At 38.5% G+C, this 23755-nt stretch overlaps 1 protein-coding gene across 4 annotated transcripts in view; it reads right to left on the reverse strand.

Annotated features, from left to right (window-relative positions):
• Positions 1-23755, reverse strand: part of vti1a (vesicle transport through interaction with t-SNAREs 1A) — a 119786-nt gene that overhangs the window by 20531 nt on the left and 75500 nt on the right. For 2 of the 4 annotated variants that reach the window (XM_043253479.1, XM_043253478.1), the window contains one exon: positions 22585-22646. In XM_043253479.1, coding sequence (XP_043109414.1) covers positions 22585-22646 — 62 coding nt within the window. Of the gene's footprint in view, positions 1-22573; positions 22647-23755 lie in introns of all 4 variants that reach the window. The other 2 variants (XM_043253481.1, XM_043253480.1) reach the window with 1 other exon arrangement.

Consider the following 23755-nt stretch of genomic DNA (forward strand, 5'->3'; position numbering starts at 1 on the left):
CTCTTATATTTATATAATTTATATAACTCTATATTTATATAATGTAAAGAAATGTACACAAATCCTTGTTTCAAATCAAAGTGGGCAACGATTAACTCTTTAAGACCTAAGGGTAACAGGTCATTTTCACATATTTTGTTTATTTGACTAATATATTAACAGAATGTGCTATTTTCAAGTATAAGGTGTAATTAATTTTTTTATATATATACATATTTTGCATATGGTCGAAGAGTTATGGTAACATGAATACAAGTTGGTTTGATGTGTCTGCACAGACACAGCTGGTTTAAAAGGGTTAATCTCAGAACTTAATTCGTTAAGTTCATAAAGTTAAGTTTATAAAATCATTTTAATAAAAAACATTTCTGGAAACAAAAAAGTGGACAGTCATGTTGGGCTCTATTATGATAATTAGTTCATCATTAAGGCAGTATTTGCTCACAAAGCACAGAATAACAACCTGCCGTCGCAGATCAATGTTCTCACTGAAGCAGATCCCAGCAAAGTCCATAAATGACCAATCAGAGGGAGAATACATGCAAAAAGCGATCAGGGCAGATAACCTTGGGAGCTCAGGAGGGGGTAACACACCTCAACACACACTCTCATCTGCCAAAATCACCCTCATCTTCATCTGATCTTTCATGTGGGTTAAGTGACGTCCCACGCAAGCAGCAAGCAAAAGTTTGATGGGAGGGCAGACTGCCTTTTCATCAAATGATGGGAGAAATTCATATGGAAAGGCATTTGAAAAAAAAAAAAAAAAAAGCAAAACTTCACTTACATATGCAGTTGGAGCTGCATATTTTTGCCTGTGTGGCAAGCTGCTGGTTTAGTTAAAGACTGTAGTTAAAACGGCCACGCAGGAGAGCATGGCTCAGTGAGAAAAGGCAGAGCACAGGCCGAGTCTCTCTATTTAGGCTCTTGGCCACAGTGGGCATTTAATAAGAGAGAATGTTATGTTTTGGGAAATCTAATTTGAGGCTCTTGTTTGTTTTCCTGGCTTTATTTTGAAAAAGCAGACCATTTTTTACGCCTCCCTCTCTCTTGAGACGAGATGAGTCCATTGTGAGTTTCTAACAGAAACTCTCTATAAACTAAAGCCCTGAGAATCTTCAAGCATCCAATAAAAACCGCACTTTTCTGAGCCCTACATTAAATTAGCGACATAATTAATTGCAAGGTTATTTTCCATGTCAGCAAAGCATATGTACGCATACGGTCATATTCACATTTTCCACGAAAATATTAGCCACCATCCTCTGCCTAATTGAGACTTATTCCCTTTAGGGAGGAAGAGGAGGTCGCAGAGCGTTAATTAATCCTGGTTTTTAAAAGTAAATGACATTCATTAGCAGGGACCGGAGCTAAATAAGATTATTTACATGCCGATAATCTGGACGGTTCCTTCGCTGTTTCTTTAATGTTACGGAACTACCACTGTTGAGAGGACGAGAACAATCACACCTCCTTTTTCCTGTCTTCACTTCCACAACAATTAAAAGTGAGCGAACAGATGGAGCCGTGGCCGTACGAGCATGTTAAGATGCCCTTCATCTTCTCCTTATCTGCCACTACCGTTGCTAAAGACTGAGGTTATAAACTCAAGTATATAAGCGCACGCAGACAAAACCGATCCCAATGATGTTAGCGATAAATTGCCAAACTCGTACAGCCACAACAGGCAGGTAACTACGTAAATTAAATGAACAATGCATTGAGATACACTAAACAGCCATATCTTGCTTAAAAACCCATGACAAAACATTGCCATAACGACAGAAAGGTCTTTGTGTGACCTCTTGCTCTCGTTCACGCACACACATAGACGTCGCCCACACACAGACGGCTAACAATGAATTTGTTAAGCTTCTGCAAGGAGCAGGGAATTAAATAACAGTGCATTTATTGTGCATCGGTCGTCTACTAACAATGGTGCCGGCCACCTAATCAAGACATCGGATCCTTTTCTGAGAATTTAAACTAAAAGTATGAACCAAGCAGTCGACGGGAGGAGAGTGCGTGTCCGATGTGTATTGCATTTCGCTGAAACACATTACTTCAGATTGTATTTTCACCATCGCATTTACCTGCAGACAAAAGGGCAGAGGTTAAAGCTTTAAACGCACTATTCTTGGAAATGAAGGGTTCCGAGTTATAGTTGTTTCGCATTGAAATACGCCATCCGGTGTGTGACGTAGACTTCTCACCTGCGCTTCATTTGTACTTGTGATTAATGCCCTGGGTTAATCTCGGCTCCTATAGATGGCTTGTTTCCGGGCTACGATCAAACAGCGGGCTGACAGGCTTTTCAGGAAAGAGCGAAAGAGACGGGCCTGATCAGCCTCTCTCTCTTTCTGTGTCAGTCGAAGAGAGTCAGCTCTGACAGTGTCAGAGGTAGTTTCAAAGACAGGGCCGCCTCATGTCAGGCCGCCACAAAGAGAGATAAAACACGAGCCGACGTGCGCTTCGTTTAGGTCCATTCATTAAGCTTTTATGTACAAACCCTCCAGTGGGAATGGATATGGAAGAGAAGTTGAAGATGCCATTTTTCTTACTTCCTTTCGGTGAATTAAAGGGTTATAGATCAGCTGGATATGACTGAATAGGACACTGTGGGACTAAGGGTTCTAATATTTATGAATTCTGACTATCTGCTAGATGTGTCTTTCTTTTTGCCCTGTCCGTTCTGCTTCATTCACACCAATCTTTCATTCTGGTTCAAGCATTTGAATCCACTGCTTGTAAAGAGCAGTTTATATTTTAGAGGAATCAAACAAGCAATATACACTGCACAAGCCATATTATATAAGTACTCAGCTGAGAGTTGCAGATCTATTGGATAATGGCTTTCTGTTTATGTATGCTATGTGTATAAGAGTATGACCTTGTCTGACATAAGCTCTATTCTTGCGGGACTAGATTTCCTTGAGGAAGTCAGGTAAAGTTGTTATGTACAGATATACTTTGTGGTTTTGATCCTGCCTAAATCTAGCATGCTTCTTTCTCTTAAAACCACTGTAAAAATTAGGTAGCAACTTACCTACCATTTTCCATCTAACTCAGGGGTTGTCTGATGAATCGAATCACATTAAAATGGCAGCGTCTGTGATTGTAGCACATTGTTTTTTGAAAACAAACATTGTAACTAAAGTTAAAATCCTTTTTGTGCCCCTACAATATGGTTTTACACATTTCTGTCAACATTGTGGTTAAAATAAAAGCACTGCTGACATCCCATTTGATTAAAAAATCAAATAAAAAATAATCAAATACAAATAAAGACAGATAAAAAATTTTTTTTTGATAAATTTGTGATATTAAGACACAATATTATTACACAATTGGTTATGAACGAATATTACATTTTTTAAAATCTACTTTGCTACATCTTTTAACAACACTATTAAATACAAAAAAAAAAATGTAGTGCTGCCCATACTCACTTCTATAATTCATTATTAATTTAGTTTTCATTTTAACAAAATAGAGAAGATTATTAATGATGGTCATAACAAATATATTTACTGGCCTATCATAGTGTGCCAGAATTTAACATACATAAACATACTTGCGTTCAGTGGGCTTTGTGATGCATACATCCAGAGCACATCCGTAACACCCACATCTAGTCAAAAGACACCCCCGCTTTAGTAGAAACCTCAGATCCCAACTTTGTCTGAATCAACAAATGAAATCACAGCCCTCCTCTGTAAACTATAACCCAAATGTCATTAGGAAAACTAACACCATCCAAACACTTAAACACGAATAAAACGGGAAATGTATGTCAGCCCCATGTGACCTCAGCCCTCTAGTTGTGTTAGGCAACAGGTCACAGCCCGTGAAAACAGAGACGACGGCCATTGTTTCACCTGCCACTGATCTTTGTCCTACTAAGTACAATGATTAAGGTATCAAACCTGTGGGAATGTGACAAAAGGATGCGCAGACAGACAGGAACATGTGTCTAGGCCCACATCAGCCCCCGGGGTAGGGTGTGGGGTTTGAGACAGGGAGAGCCCGGCTGGCGGCCATTTTCGACCCAACGAACGGGAGATCGGGTGACGGCCACCGATGGCCCTGCCACCTCAGCTCCAGCCCAGAGCACCCTGGTATCTCCTCCCATAGATCCGCTTACACGGCCCAGACAAAAGAGCCACACAAAGACTCAGCCAAGCTCAGGTGAGAGAAAACTCGGCCGGGTCATTGAGTTACTTGTATTCAATACACCCTCTCCAGGCTGGTGTGCGTTTACAAGCACTTACTCCGGAGACTTGATGATAGACGCAATGGCTAAGTAGAATTAGATGAGCAGCAAGCAGTCATAGCCATGGATACCTTACAAGACTTACAATAGCTATGGTTTTGAGTGACAGTGATGACATTGGTCGTGAGATTCATGTTGTTTCTCATCCCCGTGCCGGTTTAGCAAGATTTTGCAGAGTCAAAACCTCCCTGCGCTGAAAAAAATGGGTGCACATCATCCATCCTGACCTCTTCGCTTCCAAATCGATCTACTTATCAGCCAGATCAAAGACGCTAGCCGCTGATGTACATTTAACCTTACCCAGGTCCTCCCAGATCATGTCTAAATATTAATGATAATAAAGTCTCACACCCTTCCTGTGTCAGCCAATTACACCATGTATTGATCTGCGACTCTCTTGGCCAATTAAAACGCAGCCGTCGTAATGCGTTCAGGCACTTCAAAGGAAAGCGTCATTGATTTGTTTCTGGATCTTAGTGTTTACCGTTAGCAGAAGGGGAAAAAGGAGAAAACATTTTATGCAGCATGTTGGAGAGGAAGTACTTAGACCCAGATGTGAGTATGGCTCAATACGGTCACTCCTTTCCAGACACAACCACAAAAACATCAAACGGCGAGAAAAATGGGGCTGGACAATCTAAGCAGTTAACAAAATAAGTGCTACATGGCTTTATAAGGACTAGATTCAAGATTCAACATTTTATTTGTCACATACATTTTGTAAAAGTACATCTTGTAGTGACATGTTAGTCTGGTACATTCCAAAGACTGTGTAAAAAGAGAAAGAATATGCATTTAAAAGTAGAAATAAATACAGAAATATACATCAAATAACAATAATCTATGATAATAAAAAAAATAATTAAAAAAAATGTAATTGTACGGCATGTACAATTTTTTTTTAATCTACCTATAATGTAAAAAGTATTTTTTTGGCCTGGATCACTGAAAGCAAAATTAAAGAATGTTACGAATAAAATAAAATACAATAAAATAAAACACATTTTTACATAAATGAATATGAAAAAGATATTTTCTAAAATGAACAGTCGGGTCATCCATTTTTTTTTTTTACTCAAATCAGCGCCAGCAGTCAACCGGAGCAAGCAGAAGACATTCATTACCACGGCCTGTGGCCTCATGTAAACACTAACAGCACTGGGGGCCAACAAAAATTCTCTCCTTGGGATCACATCAACAGTCAAGAGGGAGGTGGCGCTGGAAATCCCCAGTGTAAATTTTGTGTGGTGTTGAGACAAGAGCAGAACAGCCATCAAGAGAAGCAAACAGAAAAGAGACTGAAGAATATAGAAAGAGTGGGAAAACTGTTGAAAGCTAATGACCACAGATTAAATGCTGAATGACTTTATGAGCAAAAAGTTAAATCTCCATATGGGTTATGTCATTCATTACTTAGACTAGGACCATAAATTGAATAGTTAATTTAAAGCATTCTAAAGAGTAAAAATGTATACATTTTTTTTAAAAATAGCACTTCTATTTTCACTTCTGTGTAATTTTCACTAACTTTCTCATAGTACTACAGAAACCTCAAAGCGATCAGACATGGACTAAAAGCCACAAAAGTCCAATTTCGATTCATGAGACTTTAAACAATAGAGAGATATATATGTAAATCAGTGTGGACTGAAGATGCAAACCAATGGCACGTGTCTAGGCATTATATGCTGATCTGGGAGTCTCTCACTGTTGTGGGCTTGCAGTGGACCGGTCGTCACTACTCTCTTTGTACTGGTCTGTGAGGAAGGGTCATCACAAAGACCCTGTTCAGAGGACCACAATGCAGCGCAACTCAGCGCCATAGCCCTGGCCCGCTCATCATCCAGGCACAGCTAGAGTGAGCCTATTGAATTGAGAAGAGACCCTGGCCCCAGAAAGATAAACCTCACAAAGAAGCCACAACTAAACAAAACAACTGAAGACACAACGATGAGAAAAAAAACGACTCGAGAGCGAAGGAACGATGTGAATAGGAACCTTGAGGGTTCCTGTTACAATATACCAATGCGGGTAAACAGGAGGGCAACATTCCATAGAATAAATAAATGAAGCCTTCAAGTGGGTAAAAGAGGCGCTGATTGGTGTTGGTAAGATAGGTCAGCACTTCCAGTGTCAGAACTACTGTGAGGTGGCCAGAATGAAGAAAGGTGAAGGGAGCATGCTAACACTCCATCAATTGATTGATTACTAACAGGAGACAATACATGCTGCTCTCACTCTGGATGGGAGTCCAAGGCTGGGGCATCTTGTGTGTAAAGAACCAAAATACACACTCAAGCATTACTACTTGACTAAAAGAAAAGCACACCGTGAAAGCAAAATAAGCTGAGGGTATATCCATAGAAAGTACGATGCCCAAAGACTACAGTATTTCACATTACACCGCCATATTGCTAGAACCTGAGATACCTGTAGAACGATGAAACAGTAGATTGATAGAATGACAGAACAATAGACGGACGGACAGACAGATGGACAGACGGATAGACAATAGATATATATAAATAAATAGATAGACGTACAGAATTTTTTTCTTGAATAACTTGCACAATATAACCAAGATTATGTATTTAGAAAATAAATGGGGTCTATTCTGATTTGACTGATGTGACAGAACATTAAGGCAGAGTAAAATGTCTCTTTAGACTTCAGATACTCATATTACACTGTTTGTTCTCTGGACGCCTTGCATTTGCTCTTTGCTTCATGCGCTACCAAAAGCTGTAATGAAAGATTTGTGAAAGGAAAGCAGTGTTTAAGATGGTTTATGTGAAGCCTAAAATGCTTGACCACAGGGCAGTTTTTAGACAGGACTTTACGCATCCACATCTTATTAAATAAAGCTTAAGTCCACCAGCGAGGCTGGCTTAAAACGCCAGCACAGAACCTCTCTGTCTCTGCCATTCATGCAAATAAACAGTCTGGCAACACGACAAAAATGTCTCCGGAAAGTGCCCGCTCACATGTGCGTGATGAGCAGGTATGTACTCAGGTCAACTGAGGTTTGGGTTTTGAACCCCATCAGCAAACAGGCTGGGAAAGTGACACAGGCCTGCCAGGCCAATAGGGGCTAATGTCCTGACAACCTTCTCATAACGTCTTGACAACGTTAGCCCTGGCGCCATCGCCGCTGACTCTTCCCGAGCACTGGCGAGCAGACAGGAAGCATCGTCGTAACCAAACAAACAGTGAAATACACAAACGGGCTGACCGGGTCGTCAGCAAAGACTTCTGGATGGATATGCATGTGAACAAGCAGAAATTTCTAATGTATAAACACGCATGCATAAACGCAAGAACGCACAAACACTCAGCTATGGATGGTCATTTGAAAGAGAGAAAGAGAGAGATGCTGGCACCTGAATTGGAGAAGATATTTAATTACAGAGCTCTTGTGAATGAAACCCATTCCTTTGAGAATGTGTGAGCGTGCGTGTCACCGGCCATGTCATCGTAATTACACTTAGCCTCTGGATTTGAGAGAGGACGGAACAGAATGTTTGTATGACCTCACTCACTGTCAACAAAATGCCACAGTGTCCAATCCAGCTCTTACTCTGGTCATTACAACCGTTAAGTAAGTTAAAACTCAGCCAAATCAGCTCATATAAAGCTTATAACTTTCACATTCACTTTCACGCTGTATTTCCATGCGAGTCATTTTAACATAAGCAGGGAAAATGTGAAAATTCTGCATTCATCTCTTCCTGTCATTGTCGAAGTCAATATAAAACAACATTTTGTTCCACAAAATGTCAACGCCACTTCTCAAACCCAATTTACTTCCGTAATATTACATATTTCTGAGTAAAATTGGGCAAAAAATAAGGGATTTTGCCCATTTAGAATTATTGGATCTTAAAATGTGGGTGTTCCATAACAGAATTCGCAATTTCACTTCCTCAAAAAGAGCTGGCACCAACTTTGCTATGTGCTGATGTAATTTTTTCTTAATTGTTGTTTTTGTTTTTTTCCCTAAAAATTTAGTTTTAACTTTAGAAGTGGAGAAGTAATTAAATTCGATGAAGACTTTAACACTGTAAAATATGTTCAATATGTTTTTATAACATTAAAAATAATTAGTGCTGTCAAACAATTAATTGCAATTAATCGCATCCAAAATAAAAGTTTTTTGTTTGTGTAAGATGCACATGTTTACTGTGTATATTAATTATACATATATATACATATATATATATATATATATATATATATATATATATATATATATATATATATATATATATATATATATATATAATATTTATGTGTATATACATTTCTCTTAAATATATACATACATGTGTTTATTAAAATATACATAAATATACACACTCATTGATTATGCAAATTTTTTTTTTTATTTTGGATGCAGATAATCGTTTGACAGCACTAAATATACTGCAACAATGAAAAAAAAAATTGATGCATATTTATGAATAAATTGTTTAAAAAAATAACTATATTGATAAATATACTGTTTCATTGTTAATGAACAATGTTATATGTAATTTTATAAAGTTTGTAACACATGAAATAATGGTAACTTGAAATGTAAAAAATGTGTATGCAGAAATTAAGATGAATGAATGATGTAAAAAGTGTTGGTCATTTTAAGTTCATTAAAGGCTAATGCATTAACTAATGTAAAAAAAAACAACAATCTTATTGTAAAGTGCAACATGCACCAATGAAGCTTGCACAATAAGACCAAAAACATATTTTTAGCAAACAGGGATCATTTGAATGTCATGTTGACTTTCTCGTTCCAAAATCATGTTAGGAGTGAAGCTTAAGTAAATCAAGAATACTCAATCACAAATTAGCCTGGATTACAGACAGAAGCACTTAGTGGAGGATCTCGCAAAAAGGGCCTTTTCAATTTGGGAGTTGGCGCTGATTTGGGAGAGAGGTGTGATCCAGGAAGACAGGTAGCGACAGGGTGCTGTTGACCCTGGAGGTGCAAACAAATGTGGGTGTTGCCATGGGAGGCTGCCAGCTCCAGAACGAGCGAGTAAGCTCCGCTGTCAAAGTGGAGAAAGGAGGAGAGCAGTGGAGAATGAGGTCTCCAGCTGGCATAAGGCCTGGTGTAGCACCAGAACCGGCTGCCTCTCCAGCCCAGACGCACTGCCAGCTGGGAAGATACCCTACTGTGGAGCAGTGCTCTCCAAACAAACAAAAGCTCACAGGCCACAGACCTGTCATTAGCCTGTGCCAGCACACGGTGCCTGTAATTACAACTGACTCAGGATCGGTATGCATCCACAGAACACCAAGACAAGCTGAAAGCAACAAGACGGGATTTACATACTTTATAAAGATGAATACTTAATAATAAGTGACATCAAAGTAATACAGGGTTTTCCCAAACATTTTCATGCTACAGCCTAAGAATTATTAAATGCTCTTTTGTTAAAGTTTTTTTTTCCCCCATTAAACTGTATCACATTCAAATTTCATTATTCAATAAATTGGACTAAATTGATTAATTTTTACAGCAAATGTATAATTTTGAAAAAGATTTCTATTCATCATCATAAACAAAAACATGAATGAATGAACTGTGGTTATGTGACACTGAAGTCAGGATTAATGCTTACCTGGAATAATACTACCTACTGAAAATCTGTCATTAAAGCAATAAATTATATTTAAACATATTGAATTAGACTTGATTTTAATACTATTTCACGACATTACTGTTTTACTGTATTTTTGCTCAAATAAATGACTTGAAAAGAAAATATCCAGACAGACACTGAATACAATATAATTAATAAAAATGGTTAAATGCTATTATTGTACTTCTTATTTTGTATTATTATATTAAATCACAAAGTATATATATACAAAAATTTAAAAATATTGTATTTTTGCAATGCATTCTTATTTAATATAAATATTCATACATGTACTATTTATATCTAAAAAAGAAAATTTAATGAAATGACATTTGAGAAACATAAAAAAAGACCTGTTAAGGAACATTAATGTTACTTTGCACATCTTTGAAAATTGTTGCCTTGTTAGAATTTTATATCCTATAAAATTGCGTAACAACAGAAATGGTGCAAGAATGCATTTAAAAGACAAGTTTTATATTTCCATGCGGGCTGCAAACAAACCAAATAAAATATTTTAGCAAGTTCCTGTGCCACAGCGTTTGCTATAAAGCATTAGTATCTGTGTGGACCGATTACTCATAATCCAATAGTATTAGGAGGACATTTCTCAGCGGTCATGCCTGAACAATTTGTGGAGTAAAAAATGAGTGAGTTGTTTAGAGAGGTTACTTCAGTTCATTAGTTTAGAAGGAAAGATCCCCAAGAACTATGACCTAAAAATGGCATCATTGCATTACCCAGAATGCATCCAGCCCTCCCAGTGCATTCGGGATCTTCCTTTTTAAGTGCAGGGAAAAGGTCAGAATACTTTAGAGATGTATCAGCTATCAAATCAACTCATAAAACAGGCCTGAGTTCAGGTAGTTAAAAAAAAAAAAAAAATTAAAAAGATCAACACAAGGCCGCATGAAAGATTTTTTTTAAAACTCAAATGTAGAATTTTTTTTACATAACTAATCCCTAACCTATCATGTGCACTTTCTGAGAGTAAAAAAATGACTACGGGGACATCATGCTGCACAAGTCGTTCAAAACGAACATCAGTAGTACAGTTGGTAGAAGCTGAAATGACACGCGCCACGTCCCCATCAACAGACTGCCTCGTGGAGATGTTGAAAGCAACCTTGCTTTAGTTCTACCAAAGACAAAAAGACAGCTTTTGGAGACAAAGATAACCCGTAAGAGCCATACGCTGTCAGTCAAAGACAGTGAAGCCTTTTTTAAAGCTGCCATTAGGTAATTATGCAACAAAAGCCGAACAACAGCCTTAATGAGCATATGAGGTGAGCCATAAAGTCCTTACATGCCTCAGGGCCTTCAGCGTGAGCTCTCTCGCTCTCTCCAAAACAAAACACACGCATACAAACATTCACACGCTAAACCTGTCACCCACTGACACTGCGATTTTTATCAATTCACTTATTAATTTAAACACAAACACATTAATTGGACCAGTGAAGGAAGGTGGGGGAGGGGGGTTGGGGTCTGGAAGAGAAAATATGAAAGACAAAAAAAAAACAAAGAAGTCTGAAAGCTTATGCAGGATTGAAATGAAGTATATGCATATGTAGCAGCTTCTCTGAGAGAGTGAATGTGAAGAGTCACTAGCCCTGCTTGTTCACCTTTGCCTTGACATCTTCCTACTCTTCATTTCAAAAACAATACGAGCACAGGATGCTGCGGTGCCAGGGGAGTTTTGTCCGATGTGAAAAGTGAGACAGTGTCTGCTAAAAAAAAAAATGGATGAGAAAATAACCAACAGTTCAGAAACTCAAAAAAATATGGGACCAAATTATTTTTTATGTATGTCTGTAGCTATATGTCTGTCTGCCTGTATCTGTCTGTCTGTCTGTATCTATCAGTCTGTCTGTCTGTCTGTCTGTCTCTATCAGTCTGTCCGTGTGTCTGTATCTATGTGTCTGTACTATGTGTCTGTATCTATCTGTCTGTATCTATCTGTCTGTCTGTACCTATCTGTATCTATCTGTCTGTCTGTCTGTATGTATCTATCTGTCTGTCTGTATCTGTCTATCTGTATCTGTCTGTCTATCTGTATCTATCTGTCTGTCTGTATCTGTCTATCTGTCGGTATCTGTCTATCTGTCTGTCTGTCTGTATCTGTCTGTCTGTATATGTCTGTCTGTATCTGTCTGTCTGTCTGTCTGTATCTGTATCTCTATGTCTGTCTGTCTGTCTGTATCTATCTGTATCTCTATGTCTGTCTGTCTGTCTGTATCTATCTGTCTATCTGTATCTATCTGTCTATCTGTATCTGTCTGTCTGTCTGTACCTCTCTGTATCTATATGCCTGTCTGTCTGTCTCTATCTATCTACACACACACGTACATATTCACAACACATGTGTGTGTAACTATATTTTTCTGTGAACACAAAAATTAAACTCGCCACTGAACACTGAATGGATCTGCTGTGAACCACCTCAACCAACCTAAATATACTCAATAAAAATAAAAAATAAATACACACCCTTTTCAGTTTCACTAGACCAGACAGAAAATATGCTCACTCTCTTCACGTATTAGAGCAGAAAACACAACAGAGGGCAAAAAACCTGCTCGTCATGACAAACGCCTTCCTGACTGTCAATCAAAAAGTTCCCGTGGAAGTTTTTATTGAAGGTAGGTAGGTGATGTCTGTCTCCTTCCCCGCAGGACAATCACAAGGCCCTGTGCAGCGACAGCCGCCCGACACCAGATCAAACGCCACCCTGCCCTTGGAATGACACTGCAGCCACTTCAAGGGGGGACGTAGTCACTGATCTCAGAACAGCGCGGCTAACACCCTGACGAGCGATACCTTTACGAGGTCGGAAACGACAGAGGAGGAGAAGCCCGTCACTCCAATGTCATACACTGTGACCCCACCGAGTTTAATAATTGGAAAAGTGGAAAAGATCGGCTGATGTAAAGGTGTAGAAGGCAGGATCTTTTCAAGGGTAAAATACCAATTGCTCTGAAGCATTCAGTCATGGCATCATAAAAAAACATGATACCATTATTGTTGCATTGCTTGTACAACCACAGTTATGTATTATATGTAGATAAAGTGGAAAAAAATATACAAATAACCTGAGAAAAATGTATCTTCATTCATAGAGTTAAAAATAGCATGAGTGAGGTTTATCTTCAGTGTTAGAGGTTTTTTTTTTATTTCACACGTCAACTACCCAAGGGTGTATGTATGGATGTTTGTTTGTGTGTGTGTGTGTGTGTGTGTGTGTGTGTGTATACACACATATATACACACACATTTTTTTGTCATAAAAAATGACTGACTCCTGTCCTATACTGTTATTTCCATCTCTGAAATGGAGGCTAAATAGATGCTGCTAGTGTAATGGAGAGGACGTATCAATGTGCGTTTTTCTCTCTTTCGGACCGATATACCCCTAATGTAAGAATTCATCACTTAACATGTCAGTCCTGAGTTTGTTTTCAGCCCAAACATGTGTGTGCTTTCCAAAGCAGGCAATCAGCACACACTAATAGGAGTGGGAAAGACACACAGTTTAAGTGTCACTGTTACCCATAATGCTCTCAGCAGTGGGTAATGAGGCTGAGGTGTGTGTGTGCCACAGGGGTTTATCCAGAGGCCTGTCAACTTCCCGGCAGCCTGCTGCACATACACATTCACACACTCTTCATTTAGATGCTCATGAAACTTTACAGCTTTACACATTGAGAGTATACACACAAATACACACACACACTATGGAGCCATCAGTATTCATTATCGAATATAAAAGTAGCATGAACAACATGCAGAGAGAGTCTCTACCCATGAAACTTGCTCATTTGATTCATGGTTTTAAAACGAAAACATAAATCTGATGCATGATACTGACGTTGGGATCAATAAAACCAATTAGTGGTCAACTGATACAATGATAAATGCTACAATATCACAGTATTTTAAATTAATTAAATATAGTTCTTTATCTACGAATAAAAAGGGTGACTATAGAAACAAGTAGAAGCTTATATCTATGGTCTAAAGGCCAATGCCCAATGAACTAACAGACATTTCTACTGTTAAAAAGTGTTTTTTAAAACAATATTTTAAACTTGATTTATTAAAGAATACTAAAAAAAGTATCACAGCTTCTTTACAAATGTTACACATCAACACTATGTTCAACATTGATAAGAAATCTTGAAATCAGAATATTACTTCAGAATGATTTTAAAAGGCTCTAAACTAAACACCAAAATAATGTTTAGAACATAGGCTAAAATGTTTTTTTGGTGTTTTTGGAGGGTCACAGTTACCTTGTTTGACAGAAACAGGAAGGTCTTAAAAAGGTCAGAGGTGAATAGTTGATTAATATATTTTTTTATATTTGCACACACACACACACACACACACACACACACACACACACACACACACACACACACACAGAGTGACATTTGACTAGCTAAGACTATGTTAGCTCCTGACACCTGAACTGAAATGTTGTGACACACAAGATGCTCAGAGTATCCGCTGTCCAAAATAAACCTGACATGCAGCATTCCTGAAGGGTACAAAACACCCCAGCGTCTAAAAGGCCTGAGCCAGAGCTGTGACCAGGAGAGAAACAAGATACTCAGTTATAGTAGTAAATCTTGCAGATGCGCGTCACCACACTCCATGACACACATACGCATTCTTATCAATACCACTTCACTGAAAGTCAGTTGTGCCACTCCATATCTCAGTAAAAGTTTCATAAATAAAAAAATACAAACATATTGTAAGTGAACTGTAAGTGAATTACAAGTAAAGAAAGATAATCCATCATTAAGGGTGGAAATTTCTTGAAAACGTACAGTGGGGTACAAATCTGGGTTTTGCGTAGCTAGTCACGTTCTTCCATAAAGGACTCCATGGATTATTTCTTTACGGACATCAATTTGCACATGGGGCATGGTCATGTGGAGCAGAAACACGATCTCCCCAAACTGTTGCCAAAAAACTGCAAGCACAAAATTCTCTTGAATGCCATTTCACGCAGCTGCTTTACAGGCCTAGCAAACTCTAAAAACAACCCCACATGACTAAAGCACCAAACACCTGGCTGTCAGACAGGTAGCATTTTGCAGCATGGCGAAACGTGGTTTGCAGAGGCAGCGTGATTCATACCACTCTGGCGACGACAAATGTAGAACACGGAGTTCGCCACAGCTGCTCGGAAAGGAAATCAGAGAAATGCTGGGAAAGTAGCAGCCACGGGGAGGGGACTGCTGCCCTGGAGACAGTCACCGATGGAAAGGGCTCCAAGCTCTGGAATTTGGCTTGTACTGGATCTCTAGATCTCGAAGCTCAGTAAAGGGGGAAATGGCTGATCAGAGGTTTAAAATAGCAAAAAAAGTTATAGCTATAACAATAACTATATTAGCACTTACATCGGAACAGGATGACATTCTGTTTATTATAAGCGCATACTGCAGTTATGTCATCAGGGGCTTTAAATGTGCAAGCTATTTAAAAAAAAACAGCTCAGCCAAAAAAGAGGAGAGGAGTTACCCATTTAGAGGAGTTTTTTCTTCATCGAAAAAGATTGGTAATTTACCAATGCTCACCAGTGGATCTTCTGCAGTGAATGGGTGCCGTCAGAATAAGTTCAAAAAGTCGATAAAAACATCACAATAATTCACAAGTGATCCATACAACTCCATCAATTAACATTTTGTGAAGTGAAAAGCTCTGTACATTAGGGCTTTCTCTGGTAAAAAAAAGTTTGAATCAGAAAAGAAATATGCCATACAAATCAAGTGTCGTTTATGATCAAAAACCAAAGTATGATCAAGTAACCAAATGTTACAGTTTAAAGTGAGGAAAGATACATTTGTTTTACAAAAGACATTAACAGATAGACTCGAGTCATGTTGATTACTGTGTTTTTTTTCCCCCACTGTTTGGACACTCATTCTCACGGCACCCATCCACTGTTGAGTAAATGATGTCACTTTTCCAAATCTGTTTCAACAAAGAAACAAACTGTCGTTAAAATAATGTCATCACCGTTACAGCTGTGATGCGGACTTCCTATTCTCATATTAAAATTACTATTCAAACTTTATGTATAGTTGTTATAGTTATCGTCCTTGATGCAAACGTCTCTTAAAAAGTAGAAAAAAAGCACTTCTTACAAAGGTTGGTTTGGAAAGGCATACACACCTCACCTGTACAATCGGTAAATTTAAAGTAAAATGACGACTTTGCTTTTCAACAAGCTTTGTTCTTCCTTCAGCCTATATCAGCCGTTCATTACGATTTTGACAGCAGACCTTGATGTCAAAGAATTTCACACTTGCGCAAAACTATACGGCGAGCTGCGTGTAGGAGTTTGTTTGCAAGGACGGGAGTGAATGTGTGGGAGAAAGAGAGCCGTGCCCCCATCACTTCTCCACCCTGCTCCCTCGGCTCCAGCATCTTAACGAGGCTTTTCCCCTCGCTTTGCAGAACGAGGGAGAAGCCAAATAAATAAAAGAATAAAAGGCAAGCGAGAAGAGGGAAAACACACACTGAACTATAATTTGTTATATCTTTCAGCTCCAATTAAAAATAATATCAAATCTTTTTGTTCAACTTCATAACAAGACTTCAAGAGGGCCCCCAAGACTCTTTCTATTTGCATCCCTCAACAGCCCACTGGTGCTCCTGAATCACATTAATTATATGACCTACATAGCACGTCGTTAATATTCCAAGCTGGGAGAGGAACTGGGAGCCAATACGGTGGAAGTCTAAATTTGGAGATCTTCAGGACATCAGAGCTCCCGCTTTTCTGGGGTTCGAGCTTTGATCTCCTCCCTCTTGACATTGTTTGCAAATGTCTGTTTAATGGGACTGGCAAACACCAGAATACAGCCACATTCGCTTTTTTTTTTTTTTTTTTTTTTTTTTCGCTCGCCCCTCCCCTTCTCTCGAGTCTGCTATCACGCCGAGCCGATGACGACTCTCGGAACGTCGAAACAAAGGGAGATGGAGAGGAAAATCAAGGAAGAGAGAGAGGTGACAGTGTGGCTCACCTCTCACAATACCACGTCTACTGATCTAATCGCTGCTGGGATCAGAGCGCTTAGTGACAGAGAAGTGTTACAGCTGTTCGGGATGTACAAAGTCGGAGCTACTCTGCTTCACACATAATGCGTTATGAATATGAATATTTCATAAAGTGGGGGTGTAAGGCGCTCCTGTTGTTTGTGCATTAACGCACAATACCCGAGGTAAGTGAGCATGTTTGCACCCAGAGACGCGGAGGACCTGATGTCTTAATCAGTGTCCAGCTGTACTGTGGGATTCTTCAGAAGATCGAGGCCTGGCTTCTCTAAGCTGGGCCATGAATATGGAGCTGTTCTGTGGTGCAGGGCTTGGTTATGTTTTCTGTCTGATATGTCTGCCCCATTCCCATTTCAAAGGAAGGTCCACCCAGGGGTTTGACTTTTTGATCTGCCTGGCGACTGACTCGACCACCTGCATGCGGTATCAGGCCCCTGGTCTCCATGGAAGGCCACGGAGGCTGAGCAGGAGCTCTGTGCTGGGCACTGATCCCAACACTACCCTTCCTTCTCTCTGGCTCTCTCGCTCTCCGTCCACATCAGAAGGAGGCCTTTAACCATACTCTACTTCTGAAGCTGTAAGAACACCATCATGGCCATTTTGAGGTTAAAGGTCCTTTTACACCAAGTCTGCACAAAAAATTGGATGATAAAACAAAACAATGGACCTCTTTACACTTGGCCTTAACCTGCATTTTAAGAGTCGCCTTCATTTACTCACCCTGCTACTCATTTACTCATTCTGCTGAACATAGAATATATTTGGAGGTTTGTTTTTTGGTTACCGACATTTTATTATATGTGACCCCTGGACCACAAAACTTAAGTCACAAGGGTGTATTTGTAGCAGTACCCAAAAATACATCGCAAGGGTCAAAATTATTATGTATATAATAAAATTATTTTTATTATATACATTAACTAAATTTCTGATCGGTTTTGAACAATTGTACATTTTCTGGTGAACAACCCTTTAATTAATACATTTTAAGGCTTAAATGCAGCCAAGATTGCAATCAAAACACAGCTAGAAAGCTTTTCACTCACTCACTTGAATAAAAACATAAAAACAGTATAAACCATTTTCTGTAACAACTGGATGTGTAAAACCAAAAGTGCCCATAAACTCTTTGCTGAAAGGTTTGCATAACAACATGTAAACATTTTTTGCTCGAAAGTTTGATTCATTGCATTGACTTTGTATGTGATCATAAGTAATCTACTTGCATAAATAACTACAATTGCTTGTGGTGTGCACCCACCATAAAACTTTGGGAAATTAAATGCATGAAATCACTGAAAGCATTTTAAATGACTTGTCAATACTTTTGCTAAAAGTTGGAAATATCTGAGTTAATGCAATTTTTATTGTAATACATTAGTGATTATTAGATTCTTTTGTGATTTAATGTTGTCTGATTTGCATTTTGTGTTCATTTATTGCAAGACGTAAAGGGCCACTTTTGTTTGCTCACATTTAAGCTGTGTTAACCCATTATGTCCTTCCAAACCTGTATGATATGGGGTATTTTTAAGAACTAAGTGTCCAAGCAACGAACAATGGCACCCTATTGACTTATCAGGTTTGCAACAAAATAATGGTGAGTAAATAACAACGGAATGTTCTTTTTTTGGATGAACCACCCATATAAAACAGTATAGGCAATGCAGAAATAACCTGTATTCAGATTTGAGTCTTAGTTAATGCATATTGCTATTGCAAAACAAATCTACCAAACTACTTCCAACTGTAAGTTTGTACGTCTAAGAACTTCTAGTGCAAGGTCACATTGCTCACGCTGCTTCAGCCCTCCTCCAAGGCTGCTTTGAAGGCTCGATTGAGTCCAGTAACTTGTGTATTAAACAATCCGTCATCAAGGCAAATGTTTTAATTGGTATGATTATTCTTTAATAATATTATGATTTCTTTAAGCAGGCATCGCCATTAAAAGTTAATGAGATGAGTATGACCATGACAATATAATTAAAACCCTCAGGAGTTTCTGAAGCTGGCCATTAATAATTTAGAGCGAGCCGGAGCACGAGACGGCCCGGCTCAGTAGTCTGCTCAGGGAGAGAGAGAACGAGAGGACCGGGAGAGAAAAACTCCTTTGCCTGTCATGATGTGAGTTTACTTTGATTAAGGGCTGAATTACCAGACTATCAGAGATGTGTCACTGTTAAATCCCTCTGTTAAAATCCTTTTGGGATACGTATCTCCTATTTGATACCAGTGCATTATAAACAGATTTGTTTGAACTCTGTAAAGTCGGGGATGAAAACAGGAGCTGTGCTCAAAATGCACGCAGTGTCCTCGGAGCGGAAGTATCACAGAGTACACATATTTGGAGTCGTCCTCACCCACACAGTGCTCTCCACTCAGGGTAAACATCTGGTGCGGCGCGGGTCTCTCTGTCTCCATCTTACAACAATATTTATCGCAGCGGGCTAATGCTCTGTCCTCAGCTCACAGCTGAGAGCCTGTGAACCTCACCATGACAAACACAACCTGGAGTAAGTGAGTGTGCGTACAAAGGCCAACGCAGATAATCAGGTTACGTAGCGCCGCGGGGAGTCAAGTTCACCTCGCTTTCATTTGAATTACCCTCACATCTGTACCCAGCGCAAGCAAAGAATTAAATCATACTGTACAGCCATTTGAGAAAAATACAAAGCCAAAAGCCCTTTGACCCTGAAAAAAAGACAATGCAGATTTTTAAAAAGCAGATTTGTACATGTTCTGAAGAAAATGAGAGCTGCTTGTACAAAACTTGTCGCTGTTTTAAAAAAATGTTATCTCTTTTCCTCAATGCCTAATTATTATTTTTAAGGTAGCACATTACAGTGATCACTTGTCATTAATATTTTATAATATTTTATAAATAATAAATTTATTATTTTATAAAAGTATTTCTAAACCAGTAAGTGTTGTACAACTAGACAACTAAATGCAAATAAATGGACATGTTTAATTTAGTAATTTTAGCTTCTGTTTTTAATGAATCTAAACTAAAATATGTAAATTATATTTACAATCAAGAATATATACAATGTAAAGTGCTTTTCAGGCACCAAATTATGTATCTGTACAAAAGAAAAGGAGATATAATCTTACATCTGACATGATTTTTGAATAATTGCTAAGTGGTTGCTAAGGTTCTGGATGGTTGCTAGGTGGACACTTACTGACCCAAGCTAAAAGACTGCTCCCCAAAGTCTCTGATATACTTGTATATATTTCAGTGCAACTCTGGGATTTTTTTTTTCAATGTTTCATCATTACTCAAAAGTCTGAGGTCTGATTAATATTACACCTTTCCACAACAATTCTCATAATCTGAGATACACAGCAAAATGTAATACTTAGGGTTAGGGGCAGTGTTGTTCTTAAGATTACATAAATTCAACAAAAGTATATATATATATATATATATATATATATATATTTGATTAATCACGATTGCTTGACAGCAAAAAACTAATAAATAATGTGAACATTTTTATATAATTTCTATAATTATACTATTACTATTTATATGATTTCTATAATTTCTTAAGCTAAAACTAAAATATACTCAAGAGAAAATTTATTAAAAAAAATAGAAAACAACTAAAAAAAATGAAATATCTAAAATGTAACTAAACCTTAAATTTTGAAAATCTAAAACAAAAAAATAAACATTAGTTAAAGGCTAAAATCAAAAAAAGTAACATGCAGTGCAATATATATTAAGCTATTGTAATATATTAAGCTATTAATCAAATGTCCAATGACTAAGCAAGCATGCAATTAAACAAAAGACAAGAACATTTACAAAAAAATGCGAAAACAAACCAAAAAAGTAAACCGACATCTGTTTGTTGTCTTTGCTACTCTTCTCTTGCAAATGGCTTTGAGATGCAACGCAGATTTAATATGTATGTAGGAAGGCTTTATTTGCACTTTTTCAAACAGAAAGGCAAAAACAAGTCAGGAAGAGAGATCTAGAGAAAGAGAGAGAGAGAAGGCCTTTACTAGGCAGACAGGAAGAACGGGGGGTGCGGTGGGCCTTCATGCAGAAAGGCAGCGGGCTGAAGGGAGACGGCGCGCGTGGAAAAAGCTCATAAATCCTGATTTGAGGCGCCCTCACTGCAGCACTACATTGCTTAAATGCTACGTCTGATTTAGTCTTCCCATTAGGTGACAGCTGAACTTTAACATTAATATGATAATATTGAAATAAGTGTGTGTTATTTACTTAGCGGCGGGGTGGGATGGAATAAGAGAGAGACAGAGGGAGGTGGGAAGGAAAGGAGGATGATGAATGATTTCTGGACAGCTTCTGTGACACCCGGCGGCCGCGGCCCCTCTAATGAGACTTGACAAAATGGAGACATATGCAGAAATATTGGTTACAGTCTGCGTCCTCGGCATCTTGCTCTCTCTCTCTGTGTGTCTCCTCCTCTCCCTCTCGCTCGCCTCACACGTCCTGATTGTCTACGACCACTGAAGCATCTATTTCAATTGGCACTTCCTTCCTGGCCCCGGGTTTTAAATTTAGCTGGTGTCATTTACATATTACTCTTAATCAAAAAAAGAAAAAAAAAGAAACAAAACCTTGTCGTCACGGTTCAGGAAAGGGCGCAAAGGCACTTTATAAAACGGAGATGTGACAGACGTTAAACTGAATTGTGCGTGTGTGTGAAGGAGAGAGATATGAGGCTGGTGGAGAAAACAGCAGTAAGTGGAATAGAAATAGAGAGAGAGAGAGAGAGAGAGAGAGAGAGAGAGAGAGACTGGCTGTGCATTGCTTCAGTTATCTCACATCTACCACAGAGGGAAAAAAGCCAATATCTCATCAGCCTGCTGATATGAATGATGAGTTCTGCTGTTTAAAGCCGATACTACACAGAGACAGAATAGTGGGAGGAACAGTAGATCTGCTTTAGGGCAGAAGAGTGTTGGAAAAAAACAAAAAAAACAAATGTGTGATGACTAGGCCCACATGGAATCTGTGCCTGAAGACATTAGAACTTGAATATATGCGATTTATTAAATTATATTGATAAAAGTTGACGTGAAAAAAAAAAAACTTGGCATACTCACACTATAAGTAAGATATACTGAATATATATACTGTCATTTAAATGCCTGGGGTTAGTAATTTTTTTATCAAAATAAATATATACTTATAAAGATGTATAATGCAAAATTTGTACAGTGTTGCAAAAAAATCTAAAGAAAAGTACTGAAAAATCCTGCTGAAATTCAGCATGTTTTCCACAAAATATTAAGTAGCTTTTTTAAACCTTAATAACAAGAATTAACTATATATTGCATTGTTTAATTAGTGAATTTAAAAACGTTTATACAAATAAAAAAAGCATAAATGATGCTTATATGATGAATATAAGTGTACAGCTAAAACCATTACAAAGGCCTTTGAGAGTTTTTTTATAGGAACCCTATAGTTTAAAACCAGAATTCCACACATTTCTCCAAGTAATAATCATAACAATAAGTGTATGCTTTTGTGTGTTCATGCAGTGGATGGGTATGGGGCCGCTGTCAAACACATCCATAGAGAGGTATCAGAAACGGTCCCTACCTTCCTCTTACCTTCTCAGCATGCCGGTCAGGATCCGAGAGCTCTTGCCCAAGTTGGCGTCCGTCTCTCTCAGCTGTGGAGAAAAAGAGAAAAGAGAATGTCCATGTTAGAGGTCATATAAAATTTGTGCTATAAAAATAGGCTTAGAACATCTACAGACCTCAGTCAGAGACGCTGAGAACTGGAGTAATGGTTTCAGTTAAAAGTTTCAGCTTTGCCATCACAAGAATAAATTCTTTTACCAATTATAACATCTAGTTGTAACAAATCTAATATCAAAAAGTGTAATAATATTTCACAACATTACTGTATCTTCGGTCAAATAAATGCAGCCTTGGTGAGCGTAAGAGACTTTTTTAATAAATACTTTTGACTGGTAGTGCATGTTTTACATTCAATGACTCACAAGTAGGGGAACGCATAAGTAAAAGCTATCCATCTGGAGATGTGTGTGTGTGTTTGTGTGTGTTTAGGAATGCTGACATTGCTATGGAAGTGAAGCCAGAGCTCTGGCAGCCGTCAGATACGTGATTCTGGCTGGCCTCCTTGAGAAATCCTCCTTCTCTGTCCTCACAGTCAGCAGGGACATGTGTGTATATGTATGTGTGTGTGTGTGTGTTAGCGGGCAGGCTCAGGGACAGATGTGGTTTTAGGCGGGTTTGGGTTCTGGCACCACCAACAGCCCAAGAGCTGCCTGATGTCTCTCTCAGCGATGGATCTGTCCCATGAGAGCTCCCTCGGCTTTTCCCAAAATCCCTCTCTCTTTCTCTCTCAGGTCAGAGTTGTGCCAACACGAAAACACATGGTGGAGCTCTATGTGAATTAGGAACCCAAAACAAGAGCCACAACAAAAGAGATTACCAGTACAGCACATCTAGAGCAGAGTCCGATTACAGACTAGTAAATGGTCTTGGTAAGACGATTCCCAGTAGCTCGATTCAACGCCTGAATTTCACTGAATAGAGTTAAAAGAGTCACGCAGGCCTAAACCTATAAAGAAAACTACAATGAACAACAATCATAGCATTACAAGCCAGCATTTTTAGACTTGGTAAACGCATTCAGAATCAAAATAATCTTCTAATCTTTTGTTTTCAAATTAACGAATAGAGATTTGACATTTGAAAAAGTCATAATAAGTGAAAACAGGAATAAGCGTCGCAGAAATTCTGACCAATGAGG

This window comes from Puntigrus tetrazona, chromosome 12, assembly GCF_018831695.1.
Source record: "Puntigrus tetrazona isolate hp1 chromosome 12, ASM1883169v1, whole genome shotgun sequence".
Lineage (NCBI taxonomy): Eukaryota > Metazoa > Chordata > Actinopteri > Cypriniformes > Cyprinidae > Puntigrus > Puntigrus tetrazona.